Source organism: Sinocyclocheilus anshuiensis, unplaced genomic scaffold (assembly GCF_001515605.1).
Source record: "Sinocyclocheilus anshuiensis isolate Anshui unplaced genomic scaffold, SAMN03320099.WGS_v1.1 scaffold48, whole genome shotgun sequence".
Classification (NCBI taxonomy): domain Eukaryota; kingdom Metazoa; phylum Chordata; class Actinopteri; order Cypriniformes; family Cyprinidae; genus Sinocyclocheilus; species Sinocyclocheilus anshuiensis.
The window spans coordinates 1488976-1509448 of record NW_015554124.1 but is presented as its reverse complement, the minus strand read 5'-3'; the positions used below and the strand labels follow the sequence as shown (position 1 = coordinate 1509448).

Genomic DNA, 20473 nt, shown 5'->3' with positions numbered 1-20473 from the left:
CTTTCACGAGACATCACGGAGATATTTCTCCGTTATGGGAACTCATTCCCTTCCAATCTTTCCTGAAGTCCTATTGGCTCTTGCCAGTCCAAATGACTGGCCAATTGACGCGAAGTATGCAAATCGCATGCAAATACTGACGAGCTCGAGCGGCAGTATAAAATGCGGTGCACGCGACAATTACGTCAGAATCTTCTACTTCACCTGTTGAATTCACTATGGCAACAATCTGCAAGATCTGCGCGGGACCGATAGAGCCGCCGGATCAGCACGATCCGCATCGCCTGCCTGGGCCTGCGTCGCCTGCCTGGGCCTGGCCCACGCCGAGGCGGCGCTGGACGAGTCCAACTGCGGGCATTGCGCGGACCTTCCGGCCCGCGTGCTCCGGACCCGCCGCGATGTGGCGCGCGGCCTATTCGGGATGAGGCCCACTGCCACCAGCGTGCCGCTATTGGGCCCTCCCAGTGACGGGAGTGTCGTCTTGTTGCTCCACCAACCCCAACGGTCGCCCCGTTCCCCGGTCTTACTCCCCGAGGACTGCTTCTGCCCTCCTTCCAACATTGCGGCGTTTGTGTCCTTTAGCCAGGAGGAGGGGGATGACTCGATGTCCATCTCGGCCTCGGAGAGGGAGGATTGGGCGGGATCGGAGTCCGATCAGCCGGACAGCATGGGGCCCCCAGACCTCCAGGAGGAGCTCATGAGGGTTCTGTCAAGGGCTGTCCAGGAGTTGGAGCTTACCTGGAGTCCTCCAGAGGAGCCTGCCAGGAGTAAGCTTGACTCCTGGTATTTCAGGTCCACCCGGAAAGCTGACTCGAGGACGTCGGTCCCCTTCTTCCCCGATGTACATGAGCAGCTGGTGAAAACATGGTCTAATCAGCGATCAGCGTGCGTCCACTCTGCCACACAGGCCATTTTTTCCCATGTGGATGGGGCGGAGGCTACGTGCGCTGTGCGCTCTACCCCAGTCAAGGAGACCGTCACTGCGCACCTGTGTCCTGCAGCAGCCAAGACCCTAGGCTCAGACATCAGCCTCCCCTCAAAGCCGTGCAGGACCACCGCCCACCTTGCCAATAAAGCATATGCGTCTGATGGCGAGGCGGCTTCCGCGCTGCACGCCATGGCAGTGCTGCAGGTTTTTCAGGCGAAGCTCCTGCAGGCAGCGGAGGGCGGAGCCCTCACGGCAGAGGCCATTAAGGATCTGCGCGCGGCGATGGACTTCGCGCTGATGGCGGCAAAGCGAGCGGCCCAGGCTGTGGGTAAGGCCATGGGTTTTATGGTTGTCCTTCAGAGGCACCTTTGGTTAAACCTAGCTGACCACAAGGATGCTGACTGTAAAGTGCTGCTTGAACGCTCCTGTGACTCCCTCCGGCCTTTTTGGTGACGCCGTGGAGTCCTTTACTGAGCACTTCGCGGAGGCTCAAAAGCACACCAAAGCCATGAGTCACGTGATGCCGAGGCGCGCTTTCCAGCAGCAGACGGCAAGATCCAGATCCTCTTATGGTCGTCCTTCAGAGGCACCTATGATTAAACCTAGCTGACCTCAAGGATGCTGACCGTAAAGTGCTGCTGAACGCTCCTGTGACTCCCTCCGGCCTCTTCAGTGACGCCGTGGAGTCCATTATCGAGCGCTTCGCAGAGGCTCAAAAGAGCGCCAAAGCCATGTGTCATGTGATGCCGAGGCGCGCTTTCCAGCAGCAGACGGCGAGATCCAGATCCTCGTCGGCACCTGGCTCTTCCCAGCGGAGGGATAACCCCAGGCCAGCAACCGCGGCGGTGACGGCTACTGCTCCTCGCCAGGAGTCGGATGTCCGGAGGAAGGCGTGGGGTCCCGGGAGGAAACGCCATGGCCAGCGGAGGAGCAGTTATTCCGGGAATCTCGCGCTGGCTACTCTGTGTGATAGAGCATGGGTATACCCTTCAATTCAGACGCAGACCACCCCGTTTCAATGGCGTGGTGAAGTCGCTAACATTGCCTCGAAACGCCCTGGTTCTGAGACAAGAGGTATGCAGTCTGCTCGAAAAAGGAGCGATAGAACGAGTCCCTCCCAGCGAGCTGGAGAGCGGGTTTTACAGCCGCTATTTCGTGGTACCCAAAAGAGACGGGGGACTCCGCCCGATTCTAGATCTCAGGCCCATCAACAGAGCGCTTTGCAAGCGTCCATTCAGGATGATAACGCTGAAACAAATCCTGGCGCAAATTCGCCCCGGGGACTGGTTTGCGTCCGTGGATTTAAAGGACGCATACTTTCACATTCAGATAGCACCGCATCACAGATGCCTTCTGGGGTTTGCTTTCGAGGGCACAGCGTACCAATACTCTGCTCTCCCGTTCGGGCTGGCTTTGGCCCCGCACACTTTCTCGAAGTGCATGGATGCAGGACTTTCCCCCCTCAGAGCGAGCGGGATGCGCGTTCTCAACTATCTGCATCGAAGCTCTGAGGCCGTGGCGCAACCCAGATCTCTTCAGCCAGGGGGTTCCCCTGGGCTTGGTGATGTCACGCATCGACTCACGGCTGAGGAGCAGTGTGCGAGGGCATGCCGGCTTCGGGGCTGTGGTCAGAACCCCAGAGCCAGTGGCACATAAACCGCTTGGAGCTGGAAGCAGTGTTCATAGCTCTAAAGGATTTTCGGCCGCAGCTGGAACAGCTACAGGTACTAGGCGGTGGCACATAAACCGTTTGGAGCTGGAAGCAGTGTTCTTAGCTCTAAAGGATTTTCGGCCGCAGCTGGAACAGCGACATGTACTGATTCGCACCGACAACGTCTGTGGTTTCGTACATAAATCACCAAGGGGGCGTACGATCCAAGGCTCGGTACAAGCAGGCAGCGAATCTCCTACTATGGACGAACCGTCACTTTCTCTCCATCAGAGCAGCGCACATCCCCGGTCTCCTGAACCGCGGGGCGGACATGCTTTCGAGGCAGGGGATTCCTCAAGGAGAGTGGAGGTTGACCCCCGAGTCGGTTCGGATGATTTGGACCCGCTATGGGAGAGCGGAGGTGGATCTGTTCGCCATGAGCGAGAATGCGCACTGTGCGCTGTTCTTCTCCCTGTCTCACTCCCCGCTGGAAGGGGACGCTCTGACATCGCACTGGCCAGCAGCCAGGCTGTATGCGTTTCCTCCAATCAAGATATTGCCACTGGTGTTATGCAAGATCAGGGAGGAGGGGGCTTCGGTGATACTCATCGCCCCGAACTGGCCGAACCAGCCTTGGTTCCCGGACCTGACAGAGCTGCTGGTGGCGCCGGCCTGGCCGATCCCCATCAGGAAGGATCTGCTGTCTCAAGCGAGCGGCTCGGTGTCAACGCCCCGAACTGGTCGAACCAGCCTTGGTTCCCGGACCTGACAGAGCTGCTGGTGGCACCGCCCTGGCCGATCCCCATCAGAAAGGATCTGCGGTCTCAAGCGAGCACGCAGCCAGGCTGTATGCGTTTCCTCCAATCAAGATATTGCCACTGGTTTTATGCAAGATCAGGGAGGAGGGGGCTTCGGTGATAATCATCGCCCCGAACTGGTCGAACCAGCCTTGGTTCCCGGACCTGACAGAGCTGCTGGTGGCACCGCCCTGGCCGATCCCCATCAGAAAGGATCTGCGGTCTCAAGCGAGCACCTCGGTGTGGCACCCGAACCCGGAGTTATGGAGCCTTCATGTGTGGCTGCTTCGGGGATATCAGAGGAGCTGAATGCTCTGCATTCTCGTGTGCTCGACACGCTCTCGGAGGCGCGGGCCTTCGGGAATTGTCAGAGGAGCTGACCGCCCTGCATTCTCCTGTGCTTGACACGCTCTCGGAGGCACGGGCACCTTCCACAAACCGTTTGTATGCTCTAAAATGGGGAGTGTTTGTGGTGCCGTGATGTTCATATCGTCCCGGCTGCTTGCTCCGTGTCGGATTTTCTGCATTTTCCACAGTACAGGCTGGATAGTGGATGTCTACCATCAACACTGAAAGTCTATGTGGCTTCTATTGCCTCGTTTCGTTCCCCGCTGGGCGGGCAATCGATCGGTAGGCACGCGCTGGTGGTGAGTTTTCTTAAGGGAGCGAGAAGATTGCATCCCCCACGTCTGCCTTCAGTCTCACCCTGGGACCTAGAGGTGGTGTTAAGAGCTCCTTCACAGCCACCATTCGAGCCTTTAGCATCCGTTAATATGAAGGAGTTATCTCTCAAAAGTGCACTTCTTCTTGCCCTCGCTTCGGCTAAGCGCATAGGGTGGTGCGAAGGGCCGGGCCGTGTCAAAACAGAGACTTTCCCACTGGATTGTGGACGCTATCATGGCTGCTTATAAGAGCCAAGGTTTGGAATGCCCCTTTCACATTAGGGCCCACTCAGCAAGAGCTATCGCCTCCTTCTGGGCGTGGTCGAGAGATATGTCTATTCAAGATATATGCTTTGCAGCCGACTGGTCTTCTCCGAATACCTTCGCCAGGTTTTACAAGCTGGACGTTCAGTCCTTAGCCTACAAAGACCTTGTTTTTACCCGGCGTGGATACACAAATTGGAAGTCAGCATTGGAGAAAGATAAGGGGTTTCAAAAGCATGCATCCTGCCATGGGCACATACATGCTGCGAAATCATGGGCCGAGTATGAGAGTAGAAAGGCCAGTGGTGAAACCATATCCGGTTTGTTGGGGCAAACGCATGTGGAGAAAGATCGCTATTATGTCAAGTCATTAGCTGAAGTTGTGCGCTTCCTTTCTGTCAACGAGCTTGCATTTTGTGGTAGTTCTGAAGGCACTCGTTGTGAATCTGACAATGCAGATCATAGCACTGGGCTCTTCTTTAAACTTTTTGACTATACTTTGACAAAATACACAAAATTGGCAGAAATTGCAAGAAGTATACCTCAAAATGCAAAATACACTTCTAACCACATGCAAAATTAAATCATTGACACATTAGCACAGTGTGTGCTGAATGAGGTAAAACAAAAATATGAAAGTGCAGACACATCAGAATTCTGTATAAAAAGTGATGGAACTCGAGATAGATGTAATGTGGAGAACCTGTCACTAGTGATAAGGTTTGTGTGCAACTCAGTTCCAGAAGAGCACCTAATTGGCCTGCTTGATCTTGAGCAGTTGAATGCAGAGTACATTACCTCACAAATTCTTACAGCCCTGGATGATCAAGGTTATAGTACTGACAAAATCATCAGTCAGTGCTATGATGGTGCCTCTGTCATGAGTGGTATCAGGGGTGGGGTGCAAGCTCTGCTTCAAAAGAAACTTGGTAGAGAAATACCATACATCCACTGCTACAACCACCAACTTCACTTAGCAGTAGTGCATGCCATTCAAGCAGAACCTTGTGCAAGAACGTTTTTTGATTTGTCTTCAGCACTTCACTCACTTTTTCATCGCCAGTATGTTATACATAACTGTGATGTCCCTTGCCTTAAAAGGCTGCTGGAGATTAGGTGGACAAGCCACTATGATGTGACAAAGTGTCTTGTAGACAATAAGGAGGATGTTTTGGCCATTCTCTCAGAGGTTTCACACAGCAGTACTGCACCCATGGATATCAGAACAGAAGCATCTGGCTTGATGGTGCAGCTAGAAACACACAACTTCTTCAAAATTGGCGATTTCCTTGTAAAAATACTTGGGGTCTTAAAACCTGCAAATGCTGTGTTCCAGGGTAACACTGTAAATTTATGTATTGTTTACTGATTGCCCGCCCAGTCCAGCGAGCCTAGTACCGGGCCTGCTAACACACACATGCATATTCAAACGTGTTCACATGTAATTTATTCCTGTGATCAAAGCTGAATTTTCAGCATCATTACTCCAGTCTTCAGTGTCACATGATCCTTCAGAAATCATTATAATATGCTGATTTTCTGCTCAAGAACCATTTCTGATTATTATCAATGTTGAAAACAGTTGTGCTGCCCAATGTTTTTGCAGAAACTGTGACACATTTTATTTTTCGGGATTCACAGATGAATAGAAAGTTCTAAAGAACAGCATTTATTTGAAATAGAAATCTTTTGTAACATTATACGTTTTACTGTCACTTTTTCATTAAATTAATGCATTAAAATAATTAATAATAATAAAAAAAATCTCACTGACCAACATCTTCCACCTTTTAGCAGTAATAAATATAGGCAGCTATATAATTTGTAAAAACACATTTTATGTGGGAAAAATAGCTAATACATTTAAAAACAGCATGGTTACCATTGTACTAAATCCTAAATAAAAACGAATTAAATCTTTTTCTTACATTTTATTTTTCAGGATTTTTTGATGAATAAAAGGTTCAAAAGATCAGCATTTATTTGAAATAGAAATCTTTAGTAACTTTATACATGTCTGTACTGTCACTTTTAATAAATGTAATGTATCTGTACTTTTATTCAGCTTAATTTCTTTGAAAACCAAAACTTTTACGCTGTAGTAACATACTTTCATCATAACTTCAAACTAAAATAACTTTTATCATTGCTATATTTTTGTTGTTGTAAGAAAAATATTGTATATCATTTTCTTTATTTACTTAAGTTTCATTGTTATTTTAATCATTTTAGTTTCTTATACTCTAAATTTGGCATAAAAATGCTGCTGATATGTCATTAAAACAATAAATGAATTAATTTATTGTACTTGCCACAACCATTTTTGAATTCATTTGGCACTTGTTGTATGTTTGTTTTGGACCCTGTATGCCCGTATGTTTATTTTGGCTGTAAATGTTGATCAGAATGCAGACTAAAATTTTATTAACTTTATTAATTTTAATCAGCTTTTTCTTTTTGTCAATTATGCATTTGGCAGTTGCTTTTATAAGTGACTTAAAGCATACAGCATGTGTACCTTAAACCATTGAAATGAATATTTGTGTGCCTATGTGTATATATATTCTCGTGTGTGTGTGTGTGTGTTTGTGTGTGTAGCGTACGTCCCGACTCTAGAGCTGGGCTGTGGTTTAGGTGTGACGCTGGCGCTCATGTTGATGATGTTTGTCATCTATCACGTGTTCTGGCTCGAGCTGCTGCTGCTCTATCGCTCATGGTTCGGCTCTGATGAGAGATACACAGGTGAGAGATACACATAAACACATATGTTAACACGTACTTGTGTGCTTCTCCCAGGCGTGCTGGTGCGAACTGCCGCATACTCGTATAAATGCTCGAATGCGATGACAGGAGATTTTTAATAACATTTAATAATAGATTACATTTTCGATTTGTTTCTCGGCAAACCCTACTGTATGCCTTCAGAACACTTGGAATATGGAATGAGTTGCATGGGATAATTTTATATTTGTCAAAAGATTGAAAAGTTTACAATTTATTAAATGGACAAGTGCAATTTTTTGATGTCTTCTTTTGTGATCCAAAAAAAATAAGCCCTTAGAACAGCATCAGGTTGACTAATTACTGGTTATGAAGGGATAAATAAACTACAAACTGTGAGAGCGAGCGAGCAAAATAAGGGTTAGGTGTAAAAGAGCACATAGTTATTGCATTGGGACCCCACACTTGACTGTTCACAGACTGAACTCTGTCTGTGTCTGCAGACGATAAGCAGTATGATGTGTACATCTCATACGCTCGCAACAGTGAGGAGGAGGAGTTCGTTCTGTCCACGCTGCGTCGAGTCCTGGAGACTGAGTTCGGTTACTCTGTCTGCATCTTCGACCGGGACAGTCTTCCTGGAGGAAGTGAGTATCACATGACTCCAAACGTACTGTACTGTACAGCAGGGCTTCCCAAACAGCGGTTCACCAAAGCGGCTAAATTCACTGTAAACAAGCTGCAAACTCCATCTCTGCGAGTTTAACATGCATTTGGGAACACATACCTTTACTTCATTCACATTCACAAAATTACCCACTTTTTGTGGACAGATGTTTACAGCATTTTACAGATATTCTGCCAAAATAAAAGCTTGAAGATTTATTTGAAATGTTTCATTTTTAATTTAAAATGTGGGAGGGTTTGAACATTTGAAATTGAAGAATTTCACATGAATATTAGTATTATAACTAAAAGCATAAAGTAAAATTATTATACAATTATTAAGCAACATCAGTGAACCATGAAAATCCAAATGTGATGTTAAATTATGGAAATATTAAAAGTTTGGGAATTCCTGCTTTACACAAGTACGTGATTATAGACAAATGTGCAGTTCATGATAAAATGCAAGTAAGTGTTAGTGTTATTATAACTAAAACCATTCAAATGTAATATATATATATTTTTATTTAAACAATGCTGAAATACAACAAAATAAAGATATTAAAATGAACAACAAAACTAAATAGAAATTAGAAATAAAACTGAAATAAAAATGTATTTACCTTAAAAAATTAATAAAAACTAGTGCTGTCAAACGATTAATTGCAATTAATCGCATTCAAAATAAGTTTTTGTTTACATAATGCGTGGGTGTGTGTGCTGTGTATATTTATTATGCATATATAAATACACACACATGCATGTATATATTTAAGAAAAATTGTATATTTGTATATTAAATATATTTATATATAATCTATATAAATATATACTTGTAAATATTTTCAAACTATATACCGTATGTGCGTGTATTTATATATACATAATAAATATACACTGAACACACACATATATTACATAAACAAAAACATTTATTTTGGAAGGCAATTAATCGCGATTAATCATTTGACAGCACTAATCAAAATAAATGAAACCTAAATAAAAGAATAAAAGAAAAAAAAGAAAATAAAGACAATGAAATAAAAACCAAAATTGAACTAAAACTAAAATAAATTAATGTAAATAATATTACAAAACTAATGAAAATGACAGAAGCACAAAGTGACTAAAATTTAAACTAAAATCAAAACTGAAGATATCAAAATAAAAGCTAAATAAAATAAGACAAAAAGAAATAAAAACTAAAACTAATCTAAAACTGAAATAAATTAAATTTAACTTGTAGTATTGATAAATTGATAAAAAAAATGACAACAGCCCTTAACACAATGACAAAATAAACTACAATTAAAATGAAACTTGAAATTATAAAAATAAAAGGTAATTGTAAATACTACTGAAAACTAATTTTATATAAATGTGTTGATTAAATAAGTGTTGATCAGATACTGTCATGCAGAACTAGTTAAACTGTTTGATGACGTACTTGTGTATGACTTGTGTGGTGTGTTTCTGAGTGTGTGTGTCTGTGTGTAGCTATAACAGACGATACGCTGAGGTTTGTGGGTCAGAGCCGCAGGCTGGTGGTGGTTGTGAGTCCGTGCAGCGCTGTCCGCGGGACACAGGCTCTGCTCGAGCTGCAGGCTGGACTGACCAGCATGCTGCACGGCGGCAGCCTCAGGGTGGTTCTGATCCAGTTCAAACCGGTCCGGAGGAAGAGCTGGGTCAAAGAGCTGCGCCGGGCCCGGCTGGCGCTGACACTCATACGCTGGAAGGGCGAGAAATCGGCCCCTCTGTCCTCACGCTTCTGGAAACAGCTGCAGCTCGAGCTGCCCATGAGGAGGGACACACAACACACACACACACACACCCAGCTACCGGATATCACACAACACACACCCGACACACACACACAAAACACACGTCAGGCAGAAGAGAAACTCAGCGATCCTTATTCTACCAGTGCCTTATAGACAACCAGCATACGTACCCTCGCTCACTTGATTTGTATAGCGCTTTTCACAATATGCATCATTTAAAAGCAGCTTTACAGAAAAAAAGAAATAGTAGATGTCATATAGGAGTTTCAGTGTAGATTTAGTATTACATTTGTACTATTATGGTATTTAGTCATATTTTGAATTTTATATTTTTTAGTTTCCATTTTAATGTTTAGTTTCGGTTGTTTTGTGTGTGTTTTTTTTAAACTATATATAGTAAGTAATGAAAATGACAAAACCACACAACCTATATATATATATATATACCCACACACACACACAATTTTTTTATTTAAATAGTATTTCAATTTATTGTATTTCCGTTAGCTGCTGAGGCAACATACCTAATTTCCGTTTAAGTTACTTATGTTATTAAGCTTTCATTAGGGAATTTCGGTGTTAATTTAGTATTTTTAAGCTATTGCAGTATTCATGTTCATGTAATATTTTATTTTATTTTATTTTATTTCAACTTTTAGTTAACAAAAATGGTTTTGAATAGTTTTAGTTAACAGTAACAATACTTTGTCAGCCAAACTCCTTTGAGCTAAAATATTCACTTGAAGTCCATCTGAGATTTTAGGTTAATATTTCAAAAATGTACCAACATATTGTATATTCGCCGTTCTCTGATGTCCGTTAATGATCAAATAACATACAGGTAAAAACATTAAAAATATAAATATTTTTGGTTTTTATTTTGAAGTTATTTATTTTAATGTTATGATTATGATTTATTAGCTTCTTATGGACTCTTAAACCCTCTGCAGTTCCCTCAAGCACCAACAGGGGGTGTGAAACCCTGTTCTAGTGGGTTTGGATTGTAGTGCATTTATCTAGTACACTAGATTACAAACGCCACTTCTGTCAATGTCTGACTTCTGAAATAGTGACCTAATGCAGGACACTGTGGCTTTCTCCATAGACTTACATTAGAAAATGCTTGCATTAGAAAATAGTTGCTGATGAAGGCTCAGTTCAGATCAGAGGTGTGAAGTGTGTTACTGAACATCAGCCACAAGAGGGCAGAATCCTGCTGCAAGTAATGCTGGTTTGAATGAGTTTTTGAGGGTTCATTCCCTCTTTCATGCTGCACAACAAACTTCCAGCTGTTATCATTCAGTTGCATTTTATTCTCAGTATGTTTCAGTTGTTGTCATGCATCACTGAGTTCATCTTATATGACCATGTCATGTCCAGTATGTTCTGTGATCACATTTTTTTAACTGATTTGATAAATAAAAGTTTATTTTTGCATTTACATCAGTTTCATTGATTTATTTCATTACTCATGTCCACATGATTTCACACTGAATCTGATCATCCCATGACAGCAACTGACGTCCGTGTTCATTATTTACACTCATGATCATGATCAAGTGTTTCCCTTCAGTCATCAGTGAATAGAGGAAGTGGTAAAAACTCAACCAATCACATGCCGTCTGGCCCCAGTGAATCTGGTTTAGTGTGTGTTTCTCAAGGTCTGGAGAAGCCAGATCAACTCAGTTCTGATTCTCTGGAAAGAAAAACCCCACAAACATCTAAATATACCATAACCGTGAACACATACTTTCCAGCCGCTTTCGTTTTGTCAGTAATTTTTCCATTGGCAATTCAAAAAGTTCAAAAGGCATTCATATATGTACCACAATGCTGCTTGCCATAATTTTAAAGGAACAGTTCACCTAAAAATGTAAATTAGCTGAAAATGTCCTCACCCTCAGGCTACCTAAATTGAGTTTGCTTCTTCATCAGATTTGGAGAAATGCAGCATTGCATCAGTGTCTCAGCAATGGATGCTCTTCAGTGAATGGGTGCCGTCAGAATGAGAGTCCAAACAGCTGATAAAAACATCACAATAATCCACAAGTAATCCACACCTCTCCAGTCCATCAGTTAACATCTGGAGAAGACAAAAGCTGAAACTAATCCAGCATTAAGACCTTTTTAACTAAAACATGAGTCCATAATCCATAATAACGCTTCCAGTGAAAGCGGTCTGGTGTGAATCAGGAGAGAAATCTGCACAGATCAAGCACCACTTAAGACAAAACAGTCCAAAACAGCTCTGAACAAATATGTGAGTGGATTTTGATGTGAGAGACAACAGGAGATGGACTTTTACACTGGAGGAAGTGTTATTATGGGTTATGGACTCATGTTTTAGTTAAAAAGGTCTTAATGATGGATTTTTTACAAACACAGCGTTTGTCTTCTCAAGATGTTAACTGATGGACTGAAGTGGTGTGGATTACTTGTGGATTATTGTGTTTAATTTTGTTGATTGAATGGTTAATTTCTAAAATATGTATATGTGGCAAAGCTGAAAAAAAAACCCCCCATTGTATGTTGAGGCAGTGATCAACCCAAAACATAGGACTCCAGTTAAATCTCAACTATTAAAACTCAGATGAAATAATAAGAACTCCTCTTGAGAAGTCACACTTACAGTGAGATTATAGTTTACATACTTTATATTTGTAAGCAAAAGATTACAAACTTTGTGCTTAATTAACACATGAATATAGTGAATGATAGCGTTCAAAAGTTTGGGGTTGGTAAAAATTTTTTTATGTATTCATTTAAAAAAAACTGCATTAATTTGATCAAAAATACAATAAAAACTGTAATATTGTGTAATATTATTACAATTTAAAGTAGCTGTTGTCTGTTGTGATATATTTAAAAATTCATATGATGCGCAGCTGAATTTTCAGCATCATTACTCCAGTCTTCAGTGTCACATGATCTTCAGAAATCATTCTAATATCATTTGCTGCTCAAGCAACATTTCTGATTATTATCAATGTTGAAAACAGTTGTGCTGCTTCATATTTTTGTGGAAAGTGTATTTTTCAGGATTCTTTGATGAATAGAAAGTTCAAAAGAACAGCATTTATTTGAAATAGAAATTTTTTTTGTAGCATAAATGTCTTTACTGCCACTTTTTATTATTTTAAAGGGGTCATATGATGCTGCTAAAAAGAACATTATTTTGTGTATTTGGTGTAATTTATGCACCAAGAGCTTGTAACACTCCAAAGAGAAAGGAAAAATTGAAATCGCATCATATGACCCCCTTTAATGCATCCTTGCTGAACAGAAGTGTTAAGAGGCGCATGTAGACGCAGGTGTAATCAGCACCTGTTGTGTGTGTTTCTCTCTCTCAGATCTGATGGAGTCGGTTCTCAGGTGTATGCAGGCGTGTCGGCGGCTGCTGGTGGTGTTGAGCTCGGATTGTTTGTGTGAGAAGAGCATCAGTCTGCTGGAGTGTCGTCTGTGTTTGTACCTGCATCACGCGTCGCGTGTTCCTGTCATCACCGTGAGACGACGCGCGTTTAGCGCCCCCTGCGGCGACATCGCGCAACTGCGCAACAATTCCACCTCCATCCGCTGGCACGACGTGCGCTCCGAGCGAACCAACTCGCGCTTCTGGAAGCTTCTGCGGCTCGCGCTGCCTCTGCGACCGCTCGCGCTCGGGAAAAGACTCATCGATAGCACTTCCTCCCATTCGGACCTGGCGTCTGTGGCGACGCGTTACACGCATGCGCAGACTGTCTCGCTCAGTCGACGTAGCAAAGGGGGGCGGGGCGGAGTGAGACACCTGGGCGTGCGTGGGCGGGGCTGTGAGCAAAAGGGGCGGGGCTGCGCAATCTGCGTGAGTTTTCAGGAAAGTCGTCGAATTTGGGGCGGAGTTATTGCTACTCAGTGGAACACACACCTGCATCAGCCTGTAGCCAATGGGACGATACCTCACGCCACACACAACTCCAACAATGAACCCGGAAGTGACCCCGGCAACGACCTCTGCCCTTGTGAACCAATCAACAACAACCAGACAAATGAGCTACAAACCACTCACTGTTGACTCACACTGCTGGACAACGAACCAGCGAATATTATGAACGAAACGTGTAAATCACAATAACTTTATGGTAATATGTAATATGTAAATACTGACCATAAATTCAATAAACTAAATAAAATCAGGCTGACCTTTGACTTGAGTCTGAGATTTATTTTCACTGGCATGCTGCATGCTGCATACTGCACAGTACAGTATATATACTGTATACTGCATGCTTTTTAAAAAATAGTATGCAATGCAGTCTGCAACTAATGTTTTGAACCGTAGTATTCTGCATTGCATTATGGTATTTCATGCATTGAGCTCTGGTTGTCTATATTGCACTTACTATATTTCTGCAAACATTTTGCATACTCTATACATATGTATACTATGTATACTATCAAAAAGGGATGATATGCTGTTCTGAATATAAAAGTGGCAAGTTTCAGTTCATTTACATCTAATGAATTAGAATAATTATCTAGGCTTAGAATAACATTTTAAGACATCAGACATGGCAAATAAAAAAACAACAAAAAATAAAAATAAAGCCCCACTATTTAAAAAATACCTAAGTATGTAAAACAATAATTATGTACTATGCTAAAATATTTTTACATGACCTAAATATGTTGCATGTTTAATACGACAAGTTGCATGCAGTTGTAAAATTGAATATAAAAATAAATGCAGCCACTTTTTTCTATATTAATTAATTAATTTAAATGTTTTAACTTCTGGCAATCTGAACAATTAATATGTGATTATTCAATATATTAAAATATACTGAATGTTTAAAAAATCTTTACAGTAGTTCGTAGCTTCCTGCATGTTGAATTAGAACAATTATCTAAGCCCAAAATAGCATTTTAAAAAATACTTCAAATGTTAAAAGAAAACAGATTTGGATGTACTAAGTAAATAAATAATGATTCTCCTCATTTTGAATTTTGGTGGCATTTAACCAAAGCCCTGGCTAATTTCTCACCCTGCTCAATATATAATATAATCAAAAATATGAAATATGTGCAGCTATAAAAACAACATTTTGACAGTCCAAAAACACAGATGTTAAAAATATATCGCATATTTTAACGTATTTTAAAATACCACTCACTTCAAGTTTTTGCATTGTGTCTTACTGAATACTGTACATTTTTTAAATTTAGTAAAAAGTGTTTGCTGTGCACAGTATGCATTCTATATACTGAAGAAATAGTACCTGTAGTGTGCTAGTATGCCATTTCAAACAAAGCCTGAGCTCTATCTGGCCTCTAGAGGGCAGATTCTTCCCAGAATTCCTGCCCGTGTAAATGGGGTGTGGTTTGCTTTCATGGCCACTCAGTACAGTACTGCATTTACAAACACACTCATCCGCAGACATGGGTGTGTGTTGTGGTTGTTATTTAACAGTTCTCAGGAAAGCCGTCCTGCCTGATGTCATGTTTATTGAGTATCAGGAAGTAAAACTTATTAAAAAACACACCAACAAACACAGGCACATCGCAAGCTGATTTTCATCTTTACTTTTGTTCAAATATCAGGGTGTGCCGGCCGTCGTTAACTCTTAAAAATCCCTCTTTTTTTTGTGCTTTTTACTTCCCTTTTCTATATGAAGGCTTATCACTGAGAGATCTAAAGGAGTTCAGGAAGAATTTCCCTAAAATATTCATGAGATGAGAAATGGTGAGCACACACACATCAACTACATTTGATGTCATTCTGTGTTTGTGTGTGTCTGTGCAAGGGAAAATGTGTGTGAAATAGTGAGTACCAACACTCAATCACAGCTTACTGAGTCATAAACCCTGATAATATAAATGACTGATAACAAGAACCATGCTGCAGTATTGAGCGAACCAGGAAGGGAGGGTTATGGAATAAGGCGGAGTGAGAATAGAAAGTGAGCGACCAAGAAAAGGAAAAGGAGAGCTGAGAAGAAGTGAGTTGGAAATGCCCTAAAATTCCTGTGTTCCAGTAAAGTGTGTCGTCCTGCTGCTGGTGACTAATCATGTGACCAGGTGTGAAGCCTCTGCCTCCTGTCATGTTGGTAACATGACTTTGACTTCCTGAGCAACCTGAAACCATTAGTGATGTTTACTAAGGAAAGTGTCTCTGTTATCATGGATATAATTACTCCAGAATGTAAAATGGCATTAACTAGCATTAGTGATATAGTGAGTGGAAAATCTCAGAGACTTGAATATGGAGCATTTTCACTTTAGATATTAAGAAACCACCTAACAATCAATGGAATTCCTCAGCAAGCTTGTAGTAATGACCTGGCAACCACTCTAAATACTTTAGCAACTACATTGCAATGCCTTTTGCTTGGCAACCACTTAGAACAATCTAGCTTTCACCCAGAACATCTTATTAGCCACATAAAACCACCCAGATCTCCCTCATTCAGAACACCTTAGCAACCATTTAGAACACACCAGATATGAGAACACTTCAGAAACTGCATAGCAACGCCCTGACAACCCCCCAAACCTCCCTAGCTACCACTCAGAACACCCATTGACTGCATAGCAATGCCCTGAAAACCACCCAGAACACCCTAGCTACCATTCAGAACACCGCAGATATGAGAACACCTCAGCAACTGCATAGCAACACCCTGACAACTCCTAAAATTCCCTAGCTACTTTTTTAGAGGAACTTAGCAACTGCATAGCAATGCCCTGACAACCCCCCAAAACTCCATAGCGACCACTCAGAACATTCAGTGACTTCATAGCAACACCTTGGCGTAACCCCTCTCTCCCGAGTCCTCACTGCCACATCTCGTTTTCGTTCCGAGTGGGTCTCCGGCATGGGAGGCGGGCACACTAACAAGGAGGCTAAAGACTGCAGCCTCTAGCATCAGTCGCTAGTGCGTCTCTTGAGATCAGGGGAGTGAGGTTTACCTGCACAGCACTTACTCGCTGGCCTCCGTTACACTCACCCCCCTAATCCTCACTCCCATCGGGTCATGGCACCAATGTAACCCCTCTCTCCCGGGTCCTCACCGCCACACCTTGTTCTCGTTCCGAGTGGGTCTCGAACCCGGGTCTCCGGCATGGGAGGCGGACGCACTAACAAGGAGGCTAAAGACTGCAGCCTCTAGCATCAGTCACTAGTGCGTCTCTTGAGATCAGGGGAGTGAGGTTTACCTGCACAGCACTTACTCGCTGGCCTCCGTTAAATTGGCTACCACTTAGAATACCCTAGCAACCACGCAAAAACACATTAGCTACTAAACGCCCTAACCACTATTAGAATAACTTAGCAACTGCATAGCAACACCCTGACAACTCACCAAAACTCCCTAGCGACCACTCAGAACATTCAGTGACTTCATAGCAACGCCTTGGCAACCACTTAGAATACCCTAGCAACCACTCAAAAACACATTAGCTACTAAACTCCCTAACCACTATTAGAAAACCTTAGCAACTGCATAGCAACACCCTAGCAACCCCCCAAAAACCCCTAGCGACCACTCAGAAAACTCAGTTACCGCATAGCAACCCCCTGTCAACCACTTAGAAGACTCTAGCGACCACTCAAAAACACATTAGCTACTAAACTCCCTAACCACAGTTAGAATACCTTAGCAACTTCATAGCAACACCTTGACAAACCCCATAACTTATACTGACTATTATTATGGTACTATTTGGTTCTTTTATGAAATTTTTGGAGCTTTACAGATCCTAGTCACTGCTTTATGGAAAAGAGCAGTCCGGACATTCTGCTAAACATCAGTCATATGGGTTTGCAGTGACATGACGGTGAGTACAAAATGACAAACTAGTTATTTTTGGGCAAGTTATTCATTTAAATTGCTTGTGGAAAGATTATGAGGAGTGTGTATTAAGTAAATGAATTCCTCAGATAATATTACTGGACTTTAGAGATATTAAGAATAAAAGCAAATCAGGTAAGACATAAACAAATGTCCCCGACACAAACAGCAGCTTCAGACAGAGTTCATGTTCCTCAGCTCAACATTATGTGAATGCGTTCACTAGACCTATTAACCAGGTTTTCACATCGAGCTGTGACCGCATGCCTCCACTCGCTGATATCCCAACCACAATGACATTCTCAAATACCTCTGGATATCATAAAGCAGGAAGTAAAATCACACAACAACACATCCCGTAAGAGAAGGACAAACAGAAAGTCTGTGACTGTGAGTGGGTCTGACATTCATGACATTACTGTAATAACTCAGCCGCTTCTCCTAGTAGGCTGTAAAACTGAATGGAGATTTTGACTGAAGTCTGACGTTTTGAGATGATGTCTTCTTTGGAGTTTGAAAAGGGGAACAATGTCTCAAACTGTGCTAACAATAGTGTAACAACACTTAAAAAAATGTTTTTCTCATTTAGTATTTTCTGTTGTTTTCCAGTACAAATATCCAAACATTCAAGATCAGTTTACTTGAGAATCAAGATAAGAGGTTTAAAAAAAAAATAATCAAGACTGCTTAAAGCAACGTAATGCTTAAAAGGAAAAAATGACCTCATTGGCATATATTTTTTTGTAATTTTTAAGCAAAATCTCACTTAATTTTTATACTTTTTTTTCAGAAAAGAAATCTTAATATTGTATGTAATTTTGCTTCTCAAATAAATGAATCATGATTTAAGAATATTTAGATATTTGTGCTGGGGAAAAAACACCAAAACATTATTTGCACTGAAAATACATCTGAAATCAAGGTTCTCAATGTCAACATTTCTCTTTAAATTCTCAGAAAATCAAATGATCTGAACTGCTCCATGTTTTTAGGACTTTAGTTCAAACTCTAGCGCATGATACTTGCAACGCCAAGGTCGGGGTTCCATTCTGAGGGAATGCAATGTAGTCACTTTGGACCAAAGTATCTGATGAATACATGAAACAATCTGGGTAAAATATAGAAACTTGCATCCGGTGTCACATAGCGGCAGTTGTTTACCAGTTTCTCAGGTCAGTATTGTGTGGGTGGATCCAGGCAATTCTTGTGAAGTCAGGAGAAGATAATGAGATGTGTGTGATCACTGAACTGTTGTCATAATTCAGTCAGGTGTGAAAACATAAATAATCTTCGCTCAGGCATGCCATGTGATGTCACAACTCACAACTGTAAATGAGCTTGCCATGAATCCGTCTCACCTGAATGCACACAAACACAAACATTTGTTTACATTTCATGCAGGAATTTCCCAGTGACGTTTATTGTTATTCAATTAACTACATTGTAATGTAAAACAACATGTAAACTGTCTTTCTTCAGGGGTCCATAAGGTACGTCCCTACGCTGTCGACACCAAAACCTCTCTCACAAACATTAGGCAATGATAGAAAAGCAACATAAGCAAAGAAATTAATGAGAAATATAAAATATAAAAACATAATAAAGATAAATAGTAAAAAAATAAAGATCAAATGATAAATGACATGAATGGCTAATGAATATAAATGAAGTAAAACAATCCTTCAGATTAATATTTTAAGTTGAAATGACTTGCACACCCAATCTGATTATAATTAAATATAAAATAAAAAAATTAGAATGTAATATAATGATACATTTTACATTTACATTTTTTAAATGTAAAAGTGTTTAAGTTAGAGTAGCCTTGGTGGATTTTTTTTTTTACAGTGAGTTTTATTTAATTTAGTAAATTATTGTAGTTTAGTGCAGTATATAGTTCAGTTAAAGAGATTCACCCAAAAATGATTATTCTGTCATCATTTTGAGCCAAACCGTTTTGGCTCCCATTGACTTCCATTGTGTTTTTGTCCATACTATTGAAGTCAATGGCACCCCAAATCATTTGGTTACCAGCATTCTTCATATTGTGTGTGTGTGTGTGTGTGTGTGTGTGTGTGTGTGTGTGTAATTTTCCCTTTGCGTTTACATTAGTCCAGCTTTTCTCGACAATTTCAGACAGCTCTTATATTATTAAAGTTAAACTCCAGCAGTATTTGCGTTCATGCACTGCGTATCAGTTCTCTGAAATTTGATGTGAAGTTACTCACTCATAAAGAGCACTTCCCCCCTCTCTCTCTCTCTCTCTCTCTCTCTCTCTCGCTCATCTTAAGGAACTGTTATATGTGTGTGTTTCATTTCATCTCTTGCGCACTGCTGGGAGGAAAACCCGCAAACCTAAGTAAGTGCTCTCTTATTTGATCCTCTTCTTTACAGACACATTTCTTCGTTTCATTACTCTTGCTCCACACACACTTGACTTTCGCTCGTGTGCGGCTGGATCTGACCGATGGTTTATGAAGGCTTCTGTGGGTCTGGACGCGATCCGTTTAGTCTGACTCTGACTGCGTGCTGTGAAGCGTGTCTGGTTTGATCTCTCACACACATATGCTGGATAAAGAGTAGTTATGCTGGCGTTTCTCTTGACTTCTCTTCCCTTTTGTTAGCGCTGTGTCTGTGATCAGCAGCCCACAGAAGCTTCTATTTCCTTTGATCAGTTCCAGTTTAATGTGGATCATTTATGAAGCTCTTTGATTTCACTGTAAATGTGTCACACGTGAACTCGGAACTATCTGCGGCAGATCAGCACAATCATCACAGGCGGTTTATTATCGGTTTAGTTTGGTTTAGATGAATTCTCTATTAGTTCAGTCTTTACTTTAGTTAAATGTCCAATGTAATAAAATGGCACAGACTGTTTACTTCAGTTTAATGTCATCTGTGGTAAAGCAACACAATTAGTTTAGTTTTTAGCTTAATTCAGGTTAGTTGAGTTCTAAAGTAAAGCAACCCAGTTAGTTTAGTTAAAATAATATGTACAATAAAACAATAAAATGACACAAGTTTAGTCTAGTTTAGTTTAGTTTAATGTCTTCTGTGGTGAAGCAACACAGTTATTTTAGTTTCGTTTTTTAGCCTACCGCGCGCATTATGCACACTAAAAAATGCTGGGTTAAATACAACCCAGTGCTGGGTAAAATAGGGACAAACCCAGCAATTGGG

The 20473-nt window shown here is 41.6% G+C and overlaps 3 protein-coding genes across 6 annotated transcripts in view; all 3 read left to right on the top strand.

The window, feature by feature from the left end:
• The window catches only part of LOC107670125 (interleukin-1 receptor accessory protein-like), a 16710-nt gene extending 6939 nt beyond the window's left edge, over nt 1-9771 (top strand). Inside the window, exons 5-7 of the mRNA XM_016462634.1 lie at nt 6901-7044; nt 7527-7670; nt 9187-9771. Of these exons, the coding sequence (XP_016318120.1) occupies nt 6901-7044; nt 7527-7670; nt 9187-9623 (725 nt within the window). The 3' untranslated portion in view covers nt 9624-9771. The remainder of the gene's footprint in view (nt 1-6900; nt 7045-7526; nt 7671-9186) is intronic.
• Nucleotides 9772-12819: 3048 nt separating this feature from the next.
• On the top strand, nt 12820-13633 carry LOC107670126 (uncharacterized). The gene has a single exon (XM_016462635.1). It carries the CDS (start codon nt 12826-12828, stop codon nt 13516-13518), a length of 693 nt encoding a protein of 230 aa, XP_016318121.1. The 5' UTR covers nt 12820-12825; the 3' UTR covers nt 13519-13633.
• A 5978-nt stretch (nt 13634-19611) lies between these two features.
• LOC107670092 (butyrophilin subfamily 1 member A1-like) overlaps nt 19612-20473 on the top strand; it is a 14567-nt gene continuing 13705 nt past the window's right edge. For all 4 annotated transcript variants that reach the window (XM_016462575.1, XM_016462573.1, XM_016462572.1 and 1 more), the window contains exon 1: nt 19612-19652. The gene's annotated coding sequence lies outside the window, so the exon portion shown is untranslated. The remainder of the gene's footprint in view (nt 19653-20473) is intronic.

Coding starts and splice junctions, on each gene's coding strand:
- LOC107670126 (XM_016462635.1), top strand. CDS start 12,826: ATGGAGTCGGTTCTCAGGTGTATGCAGGCGTGTCGGCGGCTGCTGGTG.